Below are 24183 nucleotides of genomic sequence, written 5' to 3' on the forward strand. Positions count from 1 at the left end.
CCTGTCAAACATGAAAAAAACTTTGCAGTGACTACAATCCTCACAATTGAAAATAGAGAGTACTTCCCTTCGTCGATGCAAATCAAAAACTCGTAGAGGTTTGTTAGGCACTATCTTGTAACACAAACTCCAACTATGAGGGATAAAATTTTCCAACAAAGAATAAAATACATACAACTACTGTGATGGTACAATGGTAAAACCATTAGCTTGACAAGAATTTTGTCATCGAACTAGTAAAACATTAATGCAATTAATTTCCCAAAATTGGATCCCTATTCCCTAAACCAAAAGCCTTGGAGTAACCTCTTTTCCCTGCTGCATGGGCTCTTGTAAAGGACTGGGGATGTGGGGCACTTCCTCCTGGCCGAAATGTGTGGAGATATCTCCAGAGACCAAATTTAACAGGAGCAGATACATTTTCCTTCTTGACACAAACTTGATTTCCTCCTCTTCCTCCATGTATAATTCATTCCACAACCATTTGCTACCGGACTCAGCAAAGACTGCGTCCGCTTTCACTTCTGAATGCCCCTATGGTGTGTAAAAAATGGAAAATATAGTCTCTCCATGTATTACAAGTAAAGAGATGCCGCAAAGACAATGTCCCTCTTAATCTTTGAAACAGCATCCTCGAATTTTGCTTCGAGCTCAGCTTCTCCTATGGACTTGGCTGCCTGTATTAGCTGCTGAAGAACTTCTTCTAATCTCCTGATAGCCCTGATCAAGCTGCCCTCGAAAACTTCAGTGATTTCCATAATTTCATAGAATTTTGAACCTTTCGCCCAAGCATACACGGCCTCCATTATATCAGGTCGGAAAGAGCTTACAAATTTCTCCACATCAATTTGAACCTGTGAAGGAAAAACACAACTTCTAAACCAAAGGCACTCACTAGGAGCATTACATTTTAGTGGCAGAGATGGATGAAGTCAAATATCCCCTCTGTACCTTTGTTAGTCAATATAAGAGAATCCAACCCTTTAAGAGATATACTTATCATACTGTGTTATTTATATATTTCCTATATTGCCCTCCAGCAGTTTCAATCAATTGATTAAGTGCTTTTGGTATTGAACTTCAACAGAAGAAAAAGAATGTAATTTCACCAAATTTCTCTCCATGACTTTCCAAAGTGGACATTCTTTACAGAACAGCCAAAAGCAAAACAATGGACTAAAAAAAAGGACAGACAGATGCTTTAAGTATCAAAATAGCAATCCTGCATCTTATCTTCAAGCAATCGGACTTCAAATAAACTCCAAATAGGCCCATTGAAGTCAACTACTTGGGTCAACTCGAACCAAAGTGCATGACTATCAAAGAGGGGACTGAGGGAGTAATGGGAGTATCAAAGTAACAGATCAGACAACGATTCTGGCTCTCATCCCCAAGCAATTTGACTTAAAAATGACCATTGAAGTTAACCAAAAGGGTTAACTCTGACCAGAGTATGTGCCATCAAAACAAGTGAGCAAAGACCGGGAAGGTGCATCACAGATATTAAAGCATAAACTGTCACTCGTAATCCTTATTAGTCCACCAACTTACTTTCCTTGGGGACATGTTTTGATAGCTCTTAATCGGAAATCTCTTTGGAACTAGATCTAGAATTCTAAGATTCTTTTCCAGCAACAGATTACTATGCCAATCAGGAGGGATATTAACTTTATCCTAAGATTGAAGCGGTGCTGGAGGCTACCAAGTCGATTTAATCATCTATAAGATTAATAAATACCTAATAGATATACACCATGCTATACATGTGAAATCCCAAAATTTCAAAACCATGATGACAAACTCCAGAAAATACAGCGACGATGATGAACAGGGCAACAAAAAGATCCATACCTTGCACTCAAGCTGAACTTTGGCAACCCTTCTGGCAGTATCTTGTAATTGTGTAAAGAGCAACTCAAGATCATCCCTGGGCTTTTGAGCATCCTTAAGCTTCTCTTGCCAGACAAAACAAGAAAGAAGTGCCACCAACTCTTCCACCTTTATGTCCTTAAATACCCCATTAAACATGAGTTCTGTCAAGGTTAATTCATCTGCGCTACTGATTTCACAAGCAACCTTTCCCTTCAACTCCACAACATCATCACTTGTAACATAACTGCAGATAAGCCACTTCATTCAATTTAGTGTAAGTCTTAATAAGCCTACTTTATCACCACAACCAAAAGTAAACTTCTTTTGTCCGAACAAAAAGTCCAAACACGGGGAAGGTTTCTCACCCCAGTCTCCTGAGAACCCTTTTCCTTGCTTTCAGTTCATCTTTGAAAGCCAATGCCGTGGAAGAACGCATTGTCCTCTTGATTAATTTGATTTTGGCTGTAAGTTCTTTCTTCATGTGTAGAACTTTAAGCTTTTGCTCAATAAGGGGAGATTTTGCAATTTCATGCTTTTCAAACAGGCTCTCTAAAGCCTCTATCCTGCGAACAGCCTTCCTGTATGAGCTACTTTGGACCTGAACAATGAACATGGAAGTGTTAAAATAAAACAAAGACGAAAGCAAAGCTTAGAAAACCAAATTGCGCATCTGAAACTCCAATATATGACCCACTTTCATGTCTTCTTCAGGATCCAAAAGGGGCATTCCTTCTTTTGCAAATCTAGAGAGCACTTCTGACACTTTCTTTAGGGTATTTTCTCGAGATTCCAATGGCAACAGATCCTTTGGTATGAGTAGACGCACACTACTGAAGCTGTCAATCTGTAAAAACCATTGAACCTATCAGTTTCACAATTACAGAATCACCACCCCATGATAGAGAACAATCTGAAAGTGATACAGTAAGCATTCCATCCTAAGTAAAAGCAAAATATTACTGCTGAGTGCTGACACCCATAAACATCCGATTGCGCCCGTAAAAAAAAAAACATCCAATTGCAGATTTTCAGGAAAAAATTCAAACTTCCCTAGTCTATTGCTGAGCAATGGCATTACAATCATCATTTCGTGAAAACTAGGTTTTTATAAGGAAAATGAAACTTCTGGAACTAATGGGAGCGAGGTGCTTTGCAACAGCTGTCATCGGAATTTGAAAAGGGAAAAACTCATCAATTCCATTCCTAGTTTAAGGAGTCCTAGTTCTAACTAGAAAATCCAAGCAGAACAAAAAAAAGGAAAAAGGAACTAAAGATAAGCCCAGGGAAATATTCAGCAGAATGTTTGAAACGAAAGGAAGCTAGTGCATGACAGGATAACATCAGGGACTTTGCCTGTGAGATAGGAACAGATACAACAGCAGGTTCTCCGGGCTCCTTCAAGGGAACAATCTTAATTGTCTTTTTTCCAACTTCATCCCTACGCACAGCACATCTTGTAAGCACGTCAACTGTGTAGTTGGCATCCTCCGGTTTCCTATTTGCATCATCTGGGTCACAGACAAATTACAGTTAGAGAACTTGAGTTGGAGAAGGGAAGCCTACTCAAAATTGGAGAAGGGAAGCCTAGTAAAAAGATCACTAACCTTCAGAAAGACCTTTCACCCTTTCAAAATTGATAATCACACCCCATGTGACTTGGTCCTCTATGGAGAAAGAAGGGGAACTTTCGTTACTCTTTGTGCATTGATGGGACACAAGCCTTCCAGGCTGCAAAAAGGGTAAACAATATCTCGGAGCAAGCACAATACCACGGACATCCTTTTTCAAGCTTTTGTATTGCTCAAGGAGAGAGTAATAATTCTCCAAGCTATCCTCTTCTTCTAGTACAATTGAATCCCTCTCTTTTTCAAGGTCTTTTGCTTGTTTCTGCATTATAGTGTCATTTAGTCCAGACAAAAGTTAATGAAGACAATCAAGTTCATAACAGCTCACCTCAAGATCAGGAATGGCTCGATCAGCCTGAAATTGATAGAATGAATTACGGAGCAGATTTTCGGGGTCACCATCTTCACAACGGATTTGATTCAAAAGCATGTTGTAGCTTAAATGGAAGGCACTGGAAGGGAAACGAATCGGTGTCAATGACACATAAACTTCATAAAACATGCAAACTACAAAGAACTTCTTTCATCTTTTCTTCTCCATTCTTGCCAATGGGAAGCCGATATTTCCATCAAAATCCCAATGATGTCTTAAAATATCTGTAACAAGTAAAAAGTAAACCATGCCACGGAGTACCTACATGATCCAGATTTTGTTCGTTTTGATTCCCATTCAATCAGAACCTGGTTCTGGTTTAAACTACTTGAGAATTGCACAGATAATGGCATTACATGTGGCAATGTAACCCACATAAATCAATTCAGTCTAATGACTCCAGGAAAGTAGAAATCATTTAGGCTATTTTCTTTCTAAGAAAGTTTGCGTCCACGAAAACTGGTAGAAAGTCCAGCCCACTAGGCCTGACAGTCATATTGAAACAATCAAAGCTAATCTCATTACTTGCTATGCCGCAAGACCATTTTATGATTTCTCTGTCAGTAAACCCAGTTCCTCAATACAAGTGTATATCAACAAAAAAGAAGAAGAAAAAATCGTGTTCTTTTTGTTGATAAGTTCCTTCCAAAGTAGCAAGAAGCAAATCAGATTAATCGTACTGTTTCCATTTCTTGATTATGTATGATAATCAGCTACTAAAATTATTCCACTATTATCGGTGCTAATAATGACCTCGAAAGCAATAAGAATTAAGAACAGGCTAAAGACCCTACGATTGGTTTCAGTTTCTGCTTGTACGGCATTTTGGGAAGACTCAATGGCCAAAGAAAACCTGACTGGTCAACAAAGTTCCTCGCCTGGGGGTTGTGTAAACATTCAGAGAATCTAAAAGCTTTTACTTGAATATTACACTAAGTTGCTCTCCCTGTTTCAAGTTCTACATCTTATCTAGATTCAGGAGCATGTGGCCTTCTTTTATGTTTGTCTTTTCCGTTGGCATGGACGAAGACAGAGCCTAGCAAAATTTCTAGGGTTACTAAATGGAAACATTATATAGCCCCAGGTAACAGAGCACATGAACTGTTGGCAAATATAATATATTACCAATCCAAACTGCAACATTTCCAAATCAAATGAATAGGCTTATTGTAACAAAACCAAACCAAGCCTCGCGTCCACAATAATCCACATAGATATCACAATATTAGAAGATCCTACTACTTTACCGCCAACCAGGCTGCAAGAAGCACCGATTGAACTGTTTAAGTGCCCACCTGTTTAAACTATCAGCACTTCCTTTCAGCATCATTTTAGCAGTAGAAGGTTCCAGCTTTTCATCCACCATGAGAATGCATATCCCACGTTCATCAATTCCTCTACGACCAGCACGTCCACTCATCTGTATATACTCTCCACTGGATAACCATCTAAACTTATCTCCATCAAACTTACGAACATTTGAGAAGACAACAGTTTTTGCAGGCATATTCAAACCTATGCTGAAAGTCTCTGTGGCAAACAAGCACTGCAATATTTTCCAATGTGAAAAAGATGGTAAATAAACCAACAGAGAAATTCTCTGTAACAAAACAGCAGCATATAGAAAAGAATACCAATAGGTCAAGAAGTAAAGAAGGCTTGTGTTGTCCAAGTAAGTCTAAAGTATAACATGTTTCTTGGCACCCAAAGCATTTCAATCTCAGAAATATACCATTAGATGAAGTCGGAACACGAAATCACGAAGACCCCGTTCGTTGAAGGGTTTTGAATTTTGGATTCTAATCATTATCCTATTAATCTCCGATCATTATTCTCATTTTTCTCTCTTTATCTCTCTCCAATCATTACCCCTATTTCCAATCATTACTCAATTTCTCTCTACACTCATTACCGACAAATCCAAAATCCCAAAACGAACGGGGTCGAAAAGACTTTAGACGAGCATGAAGCACCAAAAACAAATGATGCAGAATTGCATGCCAGTATCGAGAACATGTACGCGGACATTGATGAACTGACGGGGCAGAATAAAGTGTACTGGGGAAATATTCACTCAAACCGTAGGAGGAAAATTCGCACAGTTTTATGCTTTTGAATTGCATTTCTTGATGAGGAGGTCAAATGTACTTTTTGTTTCAGCAAATATAGCTAGCTTGGGATCCAATTTACACAACACATAAACAACTCATCAAAGAACTGATATTTTCATCCCATAAACTAAACCACATTGGCCTTTTCCCACCAAACCTTGATGAGCCCTTCTTGGAATAGTATCTCAATGACTTCCTTCAGTATGGGAAGCAAGCCAGAATGATGCACACCTATTCCACGTTTCAAAATGGGGAGCATATTCGAAACCTGAAAATTGTTGAAAATGTTAAAGAAGTATCAATAATTAAGAAAAAATATCTTGATCTCTTTGGATAAGTTGTAATAAAAAAATATACATACAGAAAAAAGATGGCATCAACAAGAAGAGGACAATCAATACCATTTAAATACTGCAATAGAAGTGACAACTCACATAATTAACACAGACATATGTGAAACAAAGAAGTACCAACACTTGCCTGAGGTAGCTTCTTATCATCATCTGATAACATGTCCATTGCACTCCAAAAGATACTTTCAATGTTTGCTTTCTCATCATCCTCATTCAGATCCATTTTCGCCATCTACAAGGAAAAAAAAATGGCAGCTCAATGAAACACTACACACTCAAGGAAGAGAATTCTAATAATTTTTACCCACAGATTTAATAAGGAAATTAAGAGCTAATAAAATGCAGGTGCAAGATGGTGTGACACACACGTGCACTCTCTTGTCAACATTGTAACCTCTTATCATTACAAAATTGAAGACCATGTTGGAGAGGTTTCACTCAAGAGGACAGGTAAAATGGCAAGTCTCTCCAAAAGGAGTGTTGCTATATGTACCGACCACGGGGAGGGAAAACGTACCGCCGGCCGCCGGCGGGCCGTCTCCGGCCACCGGACGGTCGATCCGAGCTGTTAAAAAATTCTAAAAAATAAAACCGAGGGGGTCAACGCGGGAATCAAGGGCATCCGAGGTGTTTATGGTGCTTGATCAAAGCACCCTTTTTTCGTGTATATATGTGTGTGTACATATATACACGAAAAAAGGGTGCTTTGATCAAGCACCCTAAACACCTCGGATGCCCTTGATTCCCGCGTTGACCCCCTCGGTTTTATTTTTTAGAATTTTTGAACGGCTCGGATCGGCCGTCCGGTGGCCGGAGACGGCCCGCCGGCGGCCGTCGGTACGTTTTCTCTCCCCCAATGGTCGGTACTCATAGATTTTTCGCTCCAAAAGCAAGTTTTCATACCTGCATGGCAAGAAATTCACATTCCCTTTTGCTAAAGCTGAAAAGTATCACAGGGTCATATTGACGCATAATGATCATTTTCACCATCTTGAAAATGTCACTTTCTTCACCAGCCTTACCAAGCACCAAACCCTTCTGCCATTTCCCATTCTCCTTCTTCCTGTCACCTTCACTGGCAGGAAGAAGAGCATTTAAAGCTTTTTGAAAGCTGTCCTCCCGAAATTTTCCTTTCTCATCTACCACCAAGTAAAGTCCATTGCCTCCCGAGGGAAAAATATAATGCTGAAGCGGTGTTGGTCGATAATCAGTGTAAACAATATGACATGGTTGCTGGTGGACCTGCATTTGGCAAAATGTCAACACTTGTACCAGACTTAAGCATGCGTATTTCTCCACAAAACAACTCAATGCAATTGTAAGGGGAATAAAATCAGTAGCTACATAAGACAACCTATTTAATCCAGAGAATTGCCAAATACCTCACACACTGAACTTCTCGTTGTTTGCCACTAATTGCTCCCAAGCATTTTCCTCATTCATCCCCAACCTCTGGGATGGTATTAACGACTCAATCCGGAGGGTATTACTTATGAATTACTGTACAGCTCTTTTTTCTACAAGTGCCATCACTCTTAGTTTTCAAAGGAGGTAAAACCAACGAATAAAATTTGAACATCATTCAATGTCCACTGCATACTTAAGCTACACATCATTTACTTAATTCTGATACTAGAAAAAATAGATTTAAAATCATCTTCATCGAGTAATCTAGAATGTAGGCATCTTGAATCACCTTTGCAACCCAATCTGCGAACTCCTTCGCATTAGGTACAGTTGCCGAGAGAAATACAAATCGAGATTTCTTTGGGGCCATAACAATACTCTCTTCCCATACCACACCTCGTTCCCTATCACGCATGTAATGTACTTCATCAAAAATAACCCATGCCACTTCACGAACAATCTCCGATCCTTTGTACTGCATGCTGCGCCAGATTTCTGTAGTCATCACCTGAAATCCAACCACAACTTATTACTGATGCAAAATGCTGAAAGGATCAAAAGGAAACTGAACATGACATTAGCCACCATACTCACCAAGCAAGATGCATTTGGCTCAATGGTGACATCTCCAGTCATCAAACCCACATCTGAAAACTCTTCCTTGAACTCCCTATATTTCTGGTTGCTCAACGCTTTGATTGGTGAAGTATATATTACCCGCTGCTTGTTCTGCAATGACATTGCAATTGCATACAGTGCAACTACTGTTTTCCCAGCTGATGTATGAGCTGATACCTAAGATTCAAAACCAAAAGTCAATGCTTTTAACATTGAAGTCTTTACATCTCTACCCCTTGGCCGTTTTCTGACTCAAACTCAAATTCAATTACAAACACCAAAAAACTCACTCCACTCCTAAACTCAAAACTAGACCTAATTAAGTTCCACTAGAATTTTGGGTTATACTCCCTCCGTCCCATTTTTATTGTCCATTTTTGTTTTTCGTGCTGTTCTTTCAACGCTTATATCTCCCAATCTACCATGTTTTTCATAATTTTGAAAACTTTGTATTATAGATCTAATCGAGAACTATCAAACAAGATCCATATTGCATATTTTTGAAGATTCATATTGAAAGATATAAGCGTTGAAAGAACGGCACAAAAAACGAAAATGGACAATAAAAATGGGACGGAGGGAGTAACTGTTTTGATCTTGTGTCCCCCCACCTGAGAGAAATGTATGAGAGATATAGCTCATGGGCCCAGACAAGCACCTGGCAAGAGCCAAATTTGAGGCGCTGTTCAGCGCTGGATTTCTCTCTCTCTCTCTCTCTCTCTCTCTCTCTCTCTCTCTCTCTCTCTCTCTCTCCCTCTCCCTCTCCCTCTCCCTCTCCCTCTCTCTCTCTCTCTCTCTCTCTCTCTCTCTCTCTCTCTCTCTCTCTCTCTCTCTCCGTGGAGTGGACATTCTGGGCCAAACCACATTAACTCATGTCTGATTTGCGTCTGTTTCATGAATGAAGTTTTCACTAAAATTTTTGCTTTAAGTTTGAGTGTTCCCATTTGCGGGCTTGATATAAAATGCAGAATTATTCAACTTTTACACAAATTTGAGCAAAACTATGGCTACGGGTTGGGCATGGTCTTAGAGCATCTCCACTCCTTACTCTTTCTTACTCAAACTCAAAATTCACTCCACTCCTCTACTCAAACCTATACGAAATTGAATTTTACTCAAATCAAGGGAGCTTCAATTCTTACTCAAATTTTTAAAAGGCTACTTCTCCCCTACGAAATTTACAACAATGCCATAAATGTTACTGAAATTTGTGCTTAGATTTGGATTTATCCATTGGAGTGTTTGATACCAAATGAAACTTTTACACAAATTTTTACTCATACTTGAGTAAAAGCATGAGTAAGGGTTGGAGATGCTCTTACTAAGGAGTAACATAATGAATACTATTAGAAACAATTAACTTTGACATAAGTAATAAATTTGAGCCTCCCTTGATTCGAGTAGAAAAATTGAGTAAAACTCGCTTTGGTATAAGCTTGAGTTAAGGAGTGGAGTTGGTTTTGCGGTGTTATTACTCAAATTTTGAGTTAAGATGCTCTAATGAAGTTTTATTCAAATCTATGCTTAGGTTCGCGTGTGCCCATTGGAGGGCTTCATATAAAATGCTTCACAAATTTGAGTAAAAAACAAAAAGAATACTTAGAAGATAATAAACTTTACCATGACGGATTCACCACTATCAAGGCACTTGATAGCTTCGGACTGAAAAGGGTCGAGCGTGAAAGGAAACTCCTTGGCCGGTTTGGAATCACCTTCAACTGACGAGGGATTTGATCGAGGAACATAACCCTCTGGATACGACACGTCGTGCACACATGCCACAGGCTCATCGGAAACGGCTGAACCATTATTCTCTCTCTGCTGTTTGGATGGAGGGCCAGGTTGTTCCTCGGATGGGTCTTCTAGTGATTTCCTCTTCATTGATCCCATGAACACTTTCAGGGAAGAAAAACAAACGAAGAGACGTTTTTTAAATTAGGGTTTAGACGCGGAGGAGGAGGCTACGGCGGCAAGCAAGGCGGCGACGGTGGAGGCTGGCGGCGGTGTAGCCCGGGTAATATGCTTCTAGCTTTGCGAAGGAGGGAAGGAGAGAGAGGGTTTTATTCTGTAGTACTATACCTACACATATTTGTATACGACGTTTTAATCGCCCAAACCGGTTCAGTGAATAAGCGGGGGGGGGGGGGGGGGGGGGGGGGTTGGGGGGGGGTTATTTGTAATTTTATTTATTTTTCGACAATTCATATTCTACCACTAATCTAAGGCTCTGTTTGGAACTTGTGGAAGTGGAAAAGAAAATAATTTTCTTAAAAAATTTCGTTCCCTAGTTTGGTTCTTAACAAAGAGAAGGAAAAATTCCAAATTTTAATTCAACTTTTCTCCCAATTTTCCTTCTCATTGCCTTCTTAATCACTATTTTCTCTTCTTTTTCTTTATCTCCCCAACTTTTGTTTGGAACTTGTAGCTAAAAAAAGAAAAGAAATAATTTTTTTAAAAAAATTCTCCCCCACCGGACGCATGTGGATCCATGTGTATCCAAAAGTTCCGAACACAATCTTGTCTGAAGTTGTTATAAAATTGTCCATGCAACATTGCTCAAATGATTGGGCACTTATTGGTTATAATTTTATGAAATTTCTCAGCCTAGCAGTGAGAAAAAGAAGTGCATTTAGCAAGCCAAACTCAAGCTCTATATGGACAACTCAATCCGTTTGTGGAGTGATTCATTGCTTAAAGTGAAAAAATTCAGCTCATGAACAAAGCACCTGAGCGACATACTACTACCATTCACTGATTTTGAATGTTCGAATCTAGATTTTCTAGAACCCCATTGCAATATAGGAAGCAATGAGCTTTGTATCGACAAGCCATTTCTCATACTGGACACAAATTTCCCGGACTTTCTACACATTGAGGAATTCAACTATGATTTGCATTTCCCTTCTCTACTGCTTCCTTGAGTTTCCTCCCTAAAGCATATGCCAGGGGTGGAGGGACAGCGTTGCCAATTTGCCGATGCTTGTGCTGAATATTTCCGGCAAATTTATAGCCATCTGGAAAACCCTGCATGCACAAGATGCCAAAAAGATCAGGAACCAGCACTATGTTTCTTTTATAGATGAAGAAAATTGCGAAAAAATATCAAAATACCTAACAATCAGCACTTGCACAATTACTCAAGTAGCAATACAATTCCTTGTTTTTCATCGACCAATGGATTTTGGAATTATTTGCATATAGTTGGTAGTCTAAGTTACAAAGCCCTCATTTATCCCAAACACCCATGACATCAACCAAGTCAACCCCCAACGTCCCAAGAATAGCTAGTTTGAAATGATCCTAGTGACTCATGGGAAGGGGAATTCAAATTGGACTAAACTGAAAGTGGGAATCCAAAAGTTTCAAGTGACAGACTTACCTGGGATCGAGCACACTCACGGACTGTGAGTATCCTATCCTGGTCGGGGTGAAAGCACATCCCAACTTTTCCCATCGGTTGTGGGTCAGTAATTGAAGTTGGAAAGTTTCCTTCCCAATCCAACCTTCCAAACAAGCCCTTCCATTGATTGTGCCTTTTCGCGGTGTTTGGCAGGCACCAAGGTATCAAATCAACAAATTGTCCAGTAGATAACCGAACCTGCAGAAAACAAGTGGGTTAAAGCCAGCTGCCAGACACAACTGAAACTATTAATAGGCATCACATCGTGGGATTAAACAGGAGGGTTGAGTACAACTTTTCAAAGAATAAAACTGTTCAAACCAGTTTGATTATCCGGAAGCATCAGATTGGACTGCAAATCCAAAGAGACCAAATCTAATACCAAGGAGTCCCATTACTAGTTACCTGATACTATTACTTAACCTATAAAATCACTTATCACTTAACATGAGCCCAGTCAAATAGACGGACCATCTAGTAAAATTAGATGAGAGAGGTACCTTTTCATCAGGAAGGTCACGCCAATCGGCACCTGGGCGTCTAGGTATTTTTTGGCACCGAATGAGATTGAGCTCGTTCATTTCTTTCGAAATATGATCAGTTAAGGCAGTTGTATCGCCTCGGATTTTCTTTTGGAACCACGACACAGGTTCATCTTTGTACTGTGCAGCCAACAAAGTAGAGTAAGATGTAAGCCACAATACAACGTTAGGACATCCATGGCAAAGAAACTTCAGAATCCGTATAGGAGAAACCCACCTCCATCGGAGTAGCTGAAGCACCATTTTTAACTTCTGGAAGTTCTCCAATTGTATCACGTACAGTTATTGCACGGAAAGGAGCACCAGTTGAAGTACTTCGCACAGCAGCATATTGGCTGTTTCCATTCAATGCAACTCTAAGCTCTGGACCAGCAAAAACATGCATTGGCTCTGGCCATTCTGGAAGTGTCTCTTCAGGAGAAGCTGCCCATATGAAAGCACGTTTCCGAGATTGTGAAACACCAAATGCCCCAGCTTCTAAAATGCCAAATCTTACCTGCCAAAAAGAACATATAAGTGAAATCAGAAAAGATCCATACGATATGAAACTTATCTTATCTTAAATGACACACTTTCACATTGGACGTGGAGGTAGTTAATAACGATTGGCAAAGTCGAAACATACAAGATTGACAAAGGAAAAGTGAGAAAAAAATAGTGATAGGGAAAAGTTGAGTCATGCAATTGGAAAGGGAGGAGAAGACAAGAAAAGACACGTGTCCACTCATTCCCAACCGTTCAAAAAAATGTGTTGTGTTACCAAGATCACGTTGAATGAGAATGACAAACTAGTTAATTGTGTAGGGGTTATTTAAGTGACATAAAATGGCAAAGAAGTGCAATATACCTGATAACCCATTTCAAGGAGAGAAGCTAGGGTTAGCCGAAACGTCTGCCCTTTGTTAAATGAAACAATGTTTCTGACGTTTTCTAGCAGGAAATACTTAGGCCGGAAGTAGTCGGCAAATGACAAGAATGCTAAGATCATTTCACATTGAACCTTACTCCATGTGCTCTGGTTAAACCTATTCATTCCAGAAAACCCCTGCAAAGGAAGATGATTTAAGAATAAAGGTTCAACAGCTCTATATAGGCTCCATTACACACTTTTATCAAAACTGCCTAAATAATTATTATCCACAAAGCAAGAAAGGGAAGAGACTTCACGTACCTGACATGGAGGCCCTCCATTGATAAAATCAACTTGTCCAGGTCGAGGCAAATTAGTGATCTCCTTCTCATCGAGCTTTGCTGCTAACTCCGCCGCCTCAGAAGTTGAAATACAGTCATCTTCATCTCTACATGCTGTCATGATAGCTCTGCATATCAAGTCAGTAATGAGAGATCAAAGACAAACTCAAACAAAAACAGAATTTGGAACTTCACCCAAAAAAAATATGACAAACATATTCCCACAAATAGGGAAAAATAGAGGTACAACCTTTATTAATGTATCGAGGAAGGGTCTGCTGAATATCCACAAAGGTGTTGAAAAGTAAAGTGCAATCTAACAAAGCTTAAATTTAAGAGTAAACAAGCAGATGCCTTTTGCTTAATATTGCGACTTTGAAATTAATATCAACAGAAAACGAACAGCAGGCAAAAAATAAAGCTTCCACCTTAAAATCACATTGCAGTTATTAATAAGCATCAGGGCCTCCGGATGATTAAATTTGAAAGCCTCTCCTGCAGGTTCTTCATATTCAATTGCCCACTTAGTTTGGCACACTCCTGTTAAGTATTTATGAAGCAGATGGATCAATCACCAAGTACTTCAAAATGGAGTTGAAGTTGGCAAAATATTGTTAAAAGACTAATATTAAGACCAAGAACAACGGAAGGAGCTTACCTGATTTCTGTAAACCTTCAGATAACCCTCCACAACCAGCAAAAATGTCTAGCGTGGCCAGGCAATTTGCTGAAGATGCCTCCTTTTTTTCATCAAGCCCATCTTCTCCTTCTATACATTTGCCTTTCTTCTTTCTATTCATAGCATCATCCGCAACCTTGCTTTTTGATGGGCTTAGTTTAATATTAGCTGGCAACTGTCCATGAAAGATAGAAAAGGTGTACAGACTTGAGAAATGAAAATACAGTTTGTCAAAGACAGAAAGCTTATCCAAAAGGAAAACTTCTAAAAGAAAAACAAAAACAGGAGGTACTATAGAAAAATGACAAGTGAAATTGTGAAAAGATGTCCATGTGTGTATGTGAGAGAGAGAGAGAGAAGGGACGCATTAACATTAGTACCACGCAAGGGTAAGGAAGCTACCTGCTTGACTGCTCCGTTATTGTGGTCATAAAAGTATTCACAGTAAAAGATGTGCTGAAAAATTGCCGGGTCATCCATAAATTGAAGATCATGCTTTCTTCGGACCTCACATTTTCCTTCTATGGCAGTAAGAGGCACCGTTACTATGTTTTCACTGTAGTAAATCTGCAGATACCATTAAACTGGATTACAACATTTTTATAATCTATAACACAGAGAAGAATGTCCATAGAAGGCAACATACATATCCGTACAATGTAAAAACTTCACTCCATTCTACAAACAGGGTAGTATTAACTAATTAATTTGCTATTTAGGCATTTAGAATGTAAATAAGTATGGGGCTGTCCACTGCCATACACCAATAAACACATCTTCATATACGAAGGCTTACTGTGAAATCATTTCTAATATAAATGACAGACTATGTTGATGGTAGTTAAAAAATAATCACCTCTTGTACATCCGAACGGTATGCTTTCTCCGCTGAAATTTCCTCTGGTCTGAAAAATCTCCTAACTTTAACATTCATTGATTTAGGATCAGCTTTTTTAGAAGCCTTGCCTCCTTCAATCTCCAGCAAATGACATATAACATAAGCTTTCAGACCCACATTCCTGCCACCCTTAAAAGTTGCGCTGTCCTCATCTTCTCCAAAATGATGAGGACCTAAGTACACAAAGTCGTGAATGCAGTACTCAGCTCCCTCATATGTAAAGCCAGTCATGGAAGAATCCAACACAAAGAGCTCTTTCTGCCTTTTGGCTTCTGTACTTTTACAGGAGTGGCAAAGCCCCGTACCAAGGCCCATAGAGTCTTTTTGAAGACTGAAGAAACCACCTTTGTCAGAGCAATACTCACTTTTGCAAAAGTATTCCATGGGTAATCCTTTATTTTTCCTCTCCTCTGCTCTTTCCCGGTCGAGCTTATCATTAATGGCGTTAGACTTCCGATACTGGTAACCCCAAGGTCTCAACCGAGTTTCAACAACCACAGTTTGTATGACATCATCCAGTTCAAATTCCAAGCAATCATCTGTTAGAAACACCTCTCTCTCATTAGCTGTGTTCCCAAGAACAGTCTCAGATCCTCTCATCATCAATCTCCCATGAACCATTTTTCTAGCATCTGAGCTTTCAAACATGTACTCCACAAGATAGATAGAAGCACATTCTTCAGAGTCATCCAGGCCCACCAGTACAGAACCACCAACTGACACAACGCTTCCACAAACTGCTGCTTGTGTGTAGAGAGCCCCACCCTCGCATGTTCTACCAACTTCTTTCCCAACCCATGTAATTTCCTCACTAGAACAGCGTGACTTTCTTTCTTTTGATGCCGAATGAGGTTTCACAATTTGCTCAATAACAAGTCCTTTTTCTTCTTCAACCTCTTCACAATCTTCTTCTACATCTTCTTGTTCCTCCTCAATTTCAGCTTCCTTCACTTCTTCTGTATCAATCTCCTTTGAGTCTTCCGGGGAGTAATTTGAGTAAAACTCGCCCCAAATTCTATTAATCAGTCTTGTTGTCGTAGCCGGCATAGCCTTCCGTTTAGAGATCACAGATGCCGCTGCTGCTCTTGGATTCAAATTTGCTTCCTTCCTCAGCAGCATTTTTTTCTTCACTAACCACTTTGTATGATGTCTTTCCTCCATTTTATCATGAAGACCAGTCACAAAAGCACACTTCCTAATAGTATCATCTGGAAACTCAGCAAACTGCTGCAGTATAATTTGTCCATGGACTACCACGTATCTCTCTAGCGCCACTGGATTGGAAGAAATATAAGCAGGATGATGCTTGTCCAATTCAGACAACCTACTAATGACATCGGAGAATGAAAGTCGTGATACTCGACTTTGTTCCTTCAACAAAGTAATGGTGGAAATTGCAAGCCTGGCTGTTTTCAGAACTGGTTCATACCATGGCATGTACTGCTTTGATGGCTTTCCAAGCCTATACCTGTAGAAACAAGAAGACCATGTAAGCTGTCACCAAAATTATATTCTTTTCATTGTTGACATTTTGCCAAAACCGTCACAACACAAGCATGGTTGTCAAAATCATACGATTCACGATTCGATTCACGCAAAAATTATACGAATCTATAGGTGAATCAAGGTTTATATAGAATCGATGGTGAATCGTACGATTCAGGATTCATGCAAAAACAATGCGAATCTATAGGTGAATCACGGTTTATCATAAATGTTGCTTTCGACTAATATGAAACCACATTTGCAAAATTTGTTAATATTGGTATTTATTTTGATTCGGAGCATGGTAACCCCTTTTTCCTCAATCTTATTAGAGATTAAATACTCACTCTGAAGTTCTTTACAACTAAGATGCCTTACATTGATGAGTTATGTATTTTATTTTGGTAAGTTTTCATATTCTGATATGATGTGAGTCAATAGATGTGCTCAATGTCTTTGCAATATTACAATTTTAATTTGCTCTATGGTAATTATACGAGTAACTTTGAATATTGTTGAGGATGATATCTATATGGATGCGTTGTCTCACAAAATGATCTTTTTAAATCATGTACCCTCTAAATCATAGACTAGGACAGGGCTAAGAGCCTCGAACCAACCCACATATGTTGCCATATAAGCTAGTTTAGTTTCGTACCTACCAAGGTACAAAATTTTATTGTGTTGAGGCCAAGCTTTCATTTTTATAATGAATGTTTAACATCTATATGCACATATCCATTTTACTATACTATTTATTTTCCTATTATGTACAAGTGTCTTTCCTATTATACCATGCAATCATCCATTAGTAATTGGGAAAAAAACTTTAATATAAATTTAAACTGAGATTTTTGAATGTTACAATGTATCTCTTATGGGTGCTTAGATACAATTTCCAATGTATTTTCAAAACTTGAACTGAATCGTTACGATTCACGATTCGGTAAAGGGTCAATTCGATTCACGATTTGACAACCTTGGTCACAAGTTGTACGCAGATGAAGAAGGGTTTCATGCCAAACCATAAAAACAGAATACGCGCCTGCAAGAGGGAGTTCTAAAATGAACTTCAGTCACTGCAAATATATCTAGGACTGTAGGAATGCAAGGATATGTAGAAATAAATACGCCCCCAATCATAATAGGCCACCCTTGTATACAAGTATACCTAGAGAAACAGAAGGACCTAAATTAGTTAATAGTTACCATAGTTGTCAGAATCGTACGATTCAGTTGGTAATCGATATGAATAGGCTGCTTGAATTGGAAATAGCTGTGAATCATACGTGAATCAGTGAATCGTTCAATTCACTTAAAATTTCCAAAATTTATTTTTTACTCTTGTTTTGCTTCTTTTGTTGTTTGAAAAGGGTTCAAACTATTTTTTTAAGGTCTTTAGTATTGATATGTGTCATCTTTTGTCTTATATGGATAGATAATAAGAAAATGATTACGAGAGTGAATGGAAAATGAGGAAAATAAAGGGAATATACCAACCCCATAGACCTTCTAAGGATTTGTTTTGTACTTATATCTCTTTTGTACAAAAAGAACCATAAGTAGGATATATGAATCATCATCTCTTGGTAGTTGCAATACAAGTAGCTTACCTAATACTCCACGTTATTATCAAATCATCATTTAGAAGAATGTTTTTATTGATTTAGGCCTAAATCTTTCATTTGTAGTATATATTGTTGTTACCCCAATCAATAAGCATAGGTTTCTATGCATTATAGAAGTCATGACCGAATCGGAGAGATTCACGGTTCGAAAAATGCCCATTTCGATTCACGATTTGACAACTATGATAGTTAGATTAGTGCTACTGTCAAACTCTAGTATGAGAAAATAAGTTATTACCAGGCCATATCTGTCCGAATTGAAATAAAGACCATTGACGATCCAAATTCTATCATCCATTCCTTTATTGCACTCAAATATATAGGAATTCCATCGACATTGTGTTGCCCAGAAGAACTAGAAGTTCCATTAGACTCCCCATCGAGACAAAACCCACTTCCATCATCATCAGTCATAATCCCTGAGCCATAAATTGTGACGTCTATGTCAGCACAGGGTTTCATTGGAAGAAGCTCCAAAGAAATCAAGCGCGAATCAGAATTATAGAGAGCCCAGTTATGCAGCATGCTTCTAGGAAGGTCATCTGGATAATTTGCATCAATATCACTGTCAAAAATGACATACTCATCAGTTTCTTGAAGATCTGTCTTGTAATATGCAGGAAGAGGATAGTCATTAGCAATCTCATCTTCATTGATCTTAATGTAATATTTGTTCGATGAAGAAACCGCGCGCTGCCTTTTCTTCTGTCTCAGTGCTTGCCAGTTTTCCTTTTCCTGCAACAAGCGGGCCAACTTCATGTCCTCGTCTTCCTCATCAGCAGTAGTTAATTCATGTTTTTCTCCATCCCGAATAGTCAGAGTTTTTTCTAACACTCTATCAGATGGAACCATTTCTTCAGGCACAAAACCCATTGTTTTCTTACTTTCATCCATAAGGGAAACAAGAACGGGTAGCTCAAAGAAGATCTGAGTGTTTTTCTTGGATGTCTCATCCAAGCCAATTAGTTGATTATAGATAAATTCTCCCTGCGAAAGAATAAATTCTCTGACAGATAACCCACGAGGAAAATTCTTTCTTCCACTCAAAGAGCGGACAACCCTAGCAAGTAACTCCTCAAGACTAAGGTTAGGATCACCCCCAGAAGATACTGAAAGCTTCTGGTAAATCTCAATGCATGCATTGGCCTTTTCATAGAAAAGACAGTACAAACTTTTGTAGCCCCCAGCTGGCTTAACACAGTCATAGTCCGCAATATCAGTAGAGACCCATATGACCGGAGAGCCATCTTCATATCCAGATATTGACCAAGTTTCTATACGCCCAAAGCCCTCACATCTAACTCCTTTTCCCTTAGTTTTGTCAGAAGTTTCATCCAATGGCAAGATGAGACCCGAAATAAAAATGTCTGTCATTTCCAAACATTCTACTGGTTGTGGTTTTCCATCTTCATCATGGAAGACAAAGTCGGTCAGTCTCCTATTTGGCCGCATATCATCACGGCCAGCAGTCAAGCTTATTGCTTCTAACTCATCTTCTACTAAGTGGTCTCTTTTTGTTTCTACCATTTCTGATTTGTCAGATTTCGTAATTGACTTGTCCTTAAAATCTCTGCAGGCAGCAGCTCGCTTTGGCATTTTTCGAGAACCATTTTCAGTGCTCTCCGACGAACGCTTTTTCTTTGGTTTTGCAGTCACTTCACCAGAAGCAGTAGGTTTCTGTTTAGCCCTTGTTTTCTTTTCCTTCATCCCTAACAAACATAAGGGAAAAAATGTTGGTCAGAAAGATGGGAAGAAGACATGCAAACAAAAACTGCAGCCTGTATAGGCCCATGCAAGACATTGAATCTTTGCTATGCCTAAATGATAATGACTAGTTAAAGGACTAATAATCTATCGACCCCAATAATGAGAGGCCAAAATGATGGAGACCCTTGTTCCCAAAAACTGATACTCCCTCCGTCCCAATTTGTTTGTCCAATTGTCGAAATACGTGTCTTTCAAAAATATACTTATATCTTACATTTTATATATATATTATGATTTTGAAGATTTTGTGTAATAAAACTAATTGAGATCTATCGAACAATATCCATATTGCATATTAAAAACATTAAGAATTGAAAATTAGAGCCAATTATTTGAGAGGTCAAACGCTCTCAAAAAGTCAAAAAGGGGACAAACAAACCGGGATGGAGGGAGTATTAGTTACTGAAAAAAAGCACATACAGCACAAAGGAAATGTATACATGAGTAAGAAATGTAAACGATGTAGGAGAAGACCATGCTCGGGAGGTGATCATAGTAACAAAGATAGTAGCATCTCTAGACACGTCATTATTGCAAAAGGAAAAAGCTAGATTTGAATTGTTTTATGTAGGTAAACTAGTTCAGAGAGCATAAGCAAGAAGCAGCATAATCAAATGAAACAATAATGTAAGATCCATTCGGAGGTGCAAATAAAGAACGTATGATTACCTCCCAGCAAAAACTACCATAGTAAAGAGTAAAATACGTCTCGAAAGCCAAACTTGTATTTGTGGTATTGCAGTGTGGTTAAAGAACAGAATGTTGCAAAGAGGAATAAACAAAAAGTGGAGGACATACCAAGAATATCTAGAATGATGTCAACGTAATGAAAACAAAATCTTGGCACAATCAATGTTGGATATTTTGACTTGTTAATGTTAGAATTTTAATCTTCACCATTTCAGTTATTTATCTGGTGTGTGTTTTTCCCCTGATCATGCTATGTATCTGGTGGTTGGATAATGGAATAAAGAGGAAGAAACAAAGGAAATATAATTCAAATGCTATTAATGCAGAATAGTGTCAAACAGTGTATAGATATGGTCATATTGATTTGGGGGCATGGTGTCTGCCAGGGAAATTAATAATTTATGGTCTCTGTGATAAATCATTGTTTATCTTCCCTTGAGTTATGATTTATGAGTTCCATTTACAAAAAGTAGACTCCATTCAGATTTCTTATGTAAGGAGCATTTTGATTCATGGAAGACAAAAAAGAGACCTCCTTCAAGACGTTTACTTTTACGAGGAGATAGGCAAATTGTAAGAGTGTTTCTTTGGTGTAGCTTTGAGCTCTAACCTAATTGTGCAGGGTTGTCTAAGCGACGGTTCTAATAGTCGAGCTGGTGATTCAGAAGGGGACAAGCCATATGAGAAGCCGACGGGAATGTATTTCCAGAACATTGTCCACAAGCAGATAAAAGTCGCATTTCCAAGTTAGCACGTGTAAGTTAGGTATGCATGATTGTTTGTACAAACAGTAACAGAGTAAGGTGCACATATGTCAAAACAAGAAGAGACAAAAAGAGTGCACAAATACAGTATACAAACCCAATTGCATAATTCCATATATGACCAAACATAAGATGCAACAAATGGTATACAGTCAGTCAAACATAAGAATACAATTTATTCTAACTAGATCAAGAAATAGTATGCCTTCCTCCCTCCTTATCAAGCATTCCTTCTATCTTTGTTCATGTCCATACACGGAAATGTTGTTTAGTGCTAATATATATACTGAAGGCCACAAATCTCTCCCTCCCTCCTATGCATTTCGGATTTGTCTTTGAAACATTATCTATGGCTCCATTGAGTTATCAAGAAAAAAAAGTACTGAAACATTAAAGTTTTATACATTTTTTACTGTTCATTTAGCAAGATATGTTGGACACTTGCAGAAAAACTGTTCCAACAGTTTGTCCATAAAACTTATCTTGCCAAAAACGCAAGATTTTTGCAGGAATCTTATTTTTCAACAAGTTCCATTCTTAATTAAACACGCATATTTCAATGTTTCCTCCTAAATTCTTTTGCAAATCAACATAGACAAGATAAATCCGTTTCCTTTTCCTTTACCCCACCTCACTTTCTTAACTTGCCTGTAAAAAAATCTATACAACTAAGACAGCCTTTGGGGCACTCTGTAGTTGTTCCTATCTCTTTTATCACACAAAACAAGTTCACCAAGTAACTCACAAATCAATAGTTGTCCAACCCTCAAAATACTTGTAAAAAATATGAAACCCGAGGCCAAGTTGTATAAGTCTCCCTGTGCGCCAGAGAGGAAGGAGTTCCGTATATATCTCTGAAAGTATACTTGCAATATCTTTATCTGTATAAATTACACGAGGGTTATGGCAAAAATGCTTTAGGTGGTTGTAATATGAGTGCAAATCAATTATTAAGACCATTGAAGGACCCTGCACGCAATGAATACTCCCATAAGTTCTGAAATGTGCCCGTATAATGAGAGTGCAAATTGTTGATTTTGAAATTGGCACATGGCTAATTGAATACCAATGCAGAGAGCATTGGATGCTCCCCCTACAACCACTTCAACGCATCTCTTAGATCGCTAATCAAAACCAACAACAACAACAAAAAAACAAAATCTCAATCTGTTTTTTTGATAACTCGGGTGTCTGAGCCGTCTTACGCGCAACCAATCAATCCCACTGTACACCAACAGGAAAGATTATTAAAAACAGTAAAATCTAAAATAACAGTAACTTCTCTATACCAGACGCTTCCTATACATGTATTGTTGGATATATCCATTTATGATTTATGTAACAACAAAGGAGAGAAATAAAAATAGACAAAACATACTCATATACAAACTGAAACATAAAAAAAAAATTCTAAAATTACAATCAACATCTGTAAATCGGACAGTACATATAAGCGCCTTATCATGTATAAGTACAAACATATACATACATACATACATATATATATATATATATATATAGAGAGAGAGAGAGAGAGAGAGAGATTTATATATACTCCATTTATAGAGAGAGAAAGAGGGTAGGCATGCAATTAATGGACTACAATCTAAAATTCAGACCCTTCGTATCCGCGCATTGTTAGAAAGATATCTATGTCTATCCATATGCGATAAAAAAAAAATCTATATCTATCAATACATCAAGATACATAGATACATCTGCACATAAATCTGGGCGCATTTTATATACCTGGATTCGCTTCGCCTTCCAACGGGGCCCCATTGACGACGGCACCCTGGCTGGCCACCATCAGACTCGCCGAACCCATTTCGCCGATCGACCCAACGAATCTACGGCGCCCAAAAGCAAGATCGATCCGAGAAAACACCCGGCGAAGAAGTATAGAGAGCCCTAGAACTGTTTGGAATGAAACAGCTGGTGAAGCATAGAGACAAAGGCGGGGGGAATGGAAGAGGGTTTTTTATACCACTTGGGGGGTTTTCGTTCGTTTCAAAAAATGGACTAATGGCGGGAAAGTGGTTTCAGGAGCGCGCCACCATGAAAAACCAAAGTGGTAAAAAAAATTTGGGAGAAAAACCCTAACTGTGTATAGACACAAATGTGTTGTGTATAATTGGTGACTTTACTGCCTTTGCAAAGTTTTTGGCATTCTTGATCTTACTTTCCTCTCTCTCTCTCTCTCTCTTCTCTCTCTCTCTCTCTCTGACCTCTGAGTATGATACAAGGAGTGGGTCAATTTGTTTATATAGGAAGGGGGATCGCCTCTAGTTGGTGACAATTACTAGATCTCTCAATATTACTCTTGTTGGACCTTTGTTTATCGGGTGTTAATGATCGAAACCGTTTAACTTGTAGAACTCATCGGGAAGTTAAATCACGGCAAGAATCATGGTTAAGAGAAATTAATTATCATGAGATACTTATATCGAAATAAATTAATTTTGCATTAATAATGTTCGGTATGTTTTCTTATACTGTATGAGATAAATGTGGTTCGATGTACTTATTTAATGTCCTGTCGATGTTATTTTTGGCACGATAAATCTATTCTACGGGCTCTACAAAATGATGGGGCAATATTATAGAAATGGCCCGGATTAGGCAAAAAATCTAGAGAAACCAGACCCGGTGTAATTATTTTCCCTTGTGAGAGAGGATCCTCTTCCTTGTTTATAAATAAGTGAAGTCCTGTAATAAACTATTACTCCATGTCCATAATTATTATAAGTGAGGATGTACCGTTTTGCCCTCATGCCTTT

At 38.5% G+C, this 24183-nt stretch overlaps 2 protein-coding genes across 2 annotated transcripts; both read right to left on the bottom strand.

Moving 5' to 3' along the window:
• Window positions 1–46: 46 nt before the first annotated feature.
• LOC131306358 (DExH-box ATP-dependent RNA helicase DExH9) lies at window positions 47–10472 on the bottom strand. Its single transcript, XM_058332552.1, has 14 exons — window positions 9980–10472; window positions 8336–8536; window positions 8031–8249; window positions 7238–7576; window positions 6462–6566; window positions 6139–6249; window positions 5166–5416; window positions 3826–3949; window positions 3477–3759; window positions 3226–3380; window positions 2567–2716; window positions 2238–2470; window positions 1852–2116; window positions 47–854 (listed from the first exon to the last, which is right to left on the bottom strand). The coding sequence occupies exons 1-14, from the start codon at window positions 10247–10249 to the stop codon at window positions 576–578; spliced, it is 2985 nt and encodes a 994-aa protein (XP_058188535.1). The 5' UTR covers window positions 10250–10472; the 3' UTR covers window positions 47–575.
• A 544-nt stretch (window positions 10473–11016) lies between these two features.
• LOC131306359 (DNA (cytosine-5)-methyltransferase 1-like) lies at window positions 11017–23636 on the bottom strand. Its single transcript, XM_058332553.1, has 12 exons — window positions 23153–23636; window positions 18421–19891; window positions 15028–16537; window positions 14574–14738; window positions 14151–14346; window positions 13921–14032; window positions 13473–13620; window positions 13149–13346; window positions 12519–12797; window positions 12260–12421; window positions 11739–11957; window positions 11017–11383 (listed from the first exon to the last, which is right to left on the bottom strand). Exons 1-12 carry the CDS (start codon window positions 23229–23231, stop codon window positions 11240–11242), a joined length of 4683 nt encoding a protein of 1560 aa, XP_058188536.1. The 5' UTR covers window positions 23232–23636; the 3' UTR covers window positions 11017–11239.
• Window positions 23637–24183: the final 547 nt, after the last annotated feature.

This window comes from Rhododendron vialii, chromosome 11a (assembly GCF_030253575.1).
Source record: "Rhododendron vialii isolate Sample 1 chromosome 11a, ASM3025357v1".
NCBI lineage: Eukaryota > Viridiplantae > Streptophyta > Magnoliopsida > Ericales > Ericaceae > Rhododendron > Rhododendron vialii.

What these genes read in the sequence shown, in the direction of transcription:
- LOC131306358 (XM_058332552.1), bottom strand. Translation starts at nt 10,249, where the DNA reads ATGGGATCAATGAAGAGGAAATCACTAGAAGACCCATCCGAGGAACAA. An exon ending in TATCTGTTCCTATCTCACAG is followed by an intron (nt 2,717 to 3,225) that starts GCAAAGTCCCTG and finishes TGGTTTTTACAG; the next exon opens with ATTGACAGCTTCAGTAGTGT. An exon ending in AGGGTTCTCAGGAGACTGGG is followed by an intron (nt 2,117 to 2,237) that starts GTGAGAAACCTT and finishes GCTTATCTGCAG; the next exon opens with TTATGTTACAAGTGATGATG.
- LOC131306359 (XM_058332553.1), bottom strand. Translation starts at nt 23,231, where the DNA reads ATGGGTTCGGCGAGTCTGATGGTGGCCAGCCAGGGTGCCGTCGTCAAT. An exon ending in TCCTTGAAATGGGTTATCAG is followed by an intron (nt 12,798 to 13,148) that starts GTATATTGCACT and finishes TCTTTTTGGCAG; the next exon opens with GTAAGATTTGGCATTTTAGA. An exon ending in GTGACCTTCCTGATGAAAAG is followed by an intron (nt 11,958 to 12,259) that starts GTACCTCTCTCA and finishes TGTTTTCTGCAG; the next exon opens with GTTCGGTTATCTACTGGACA.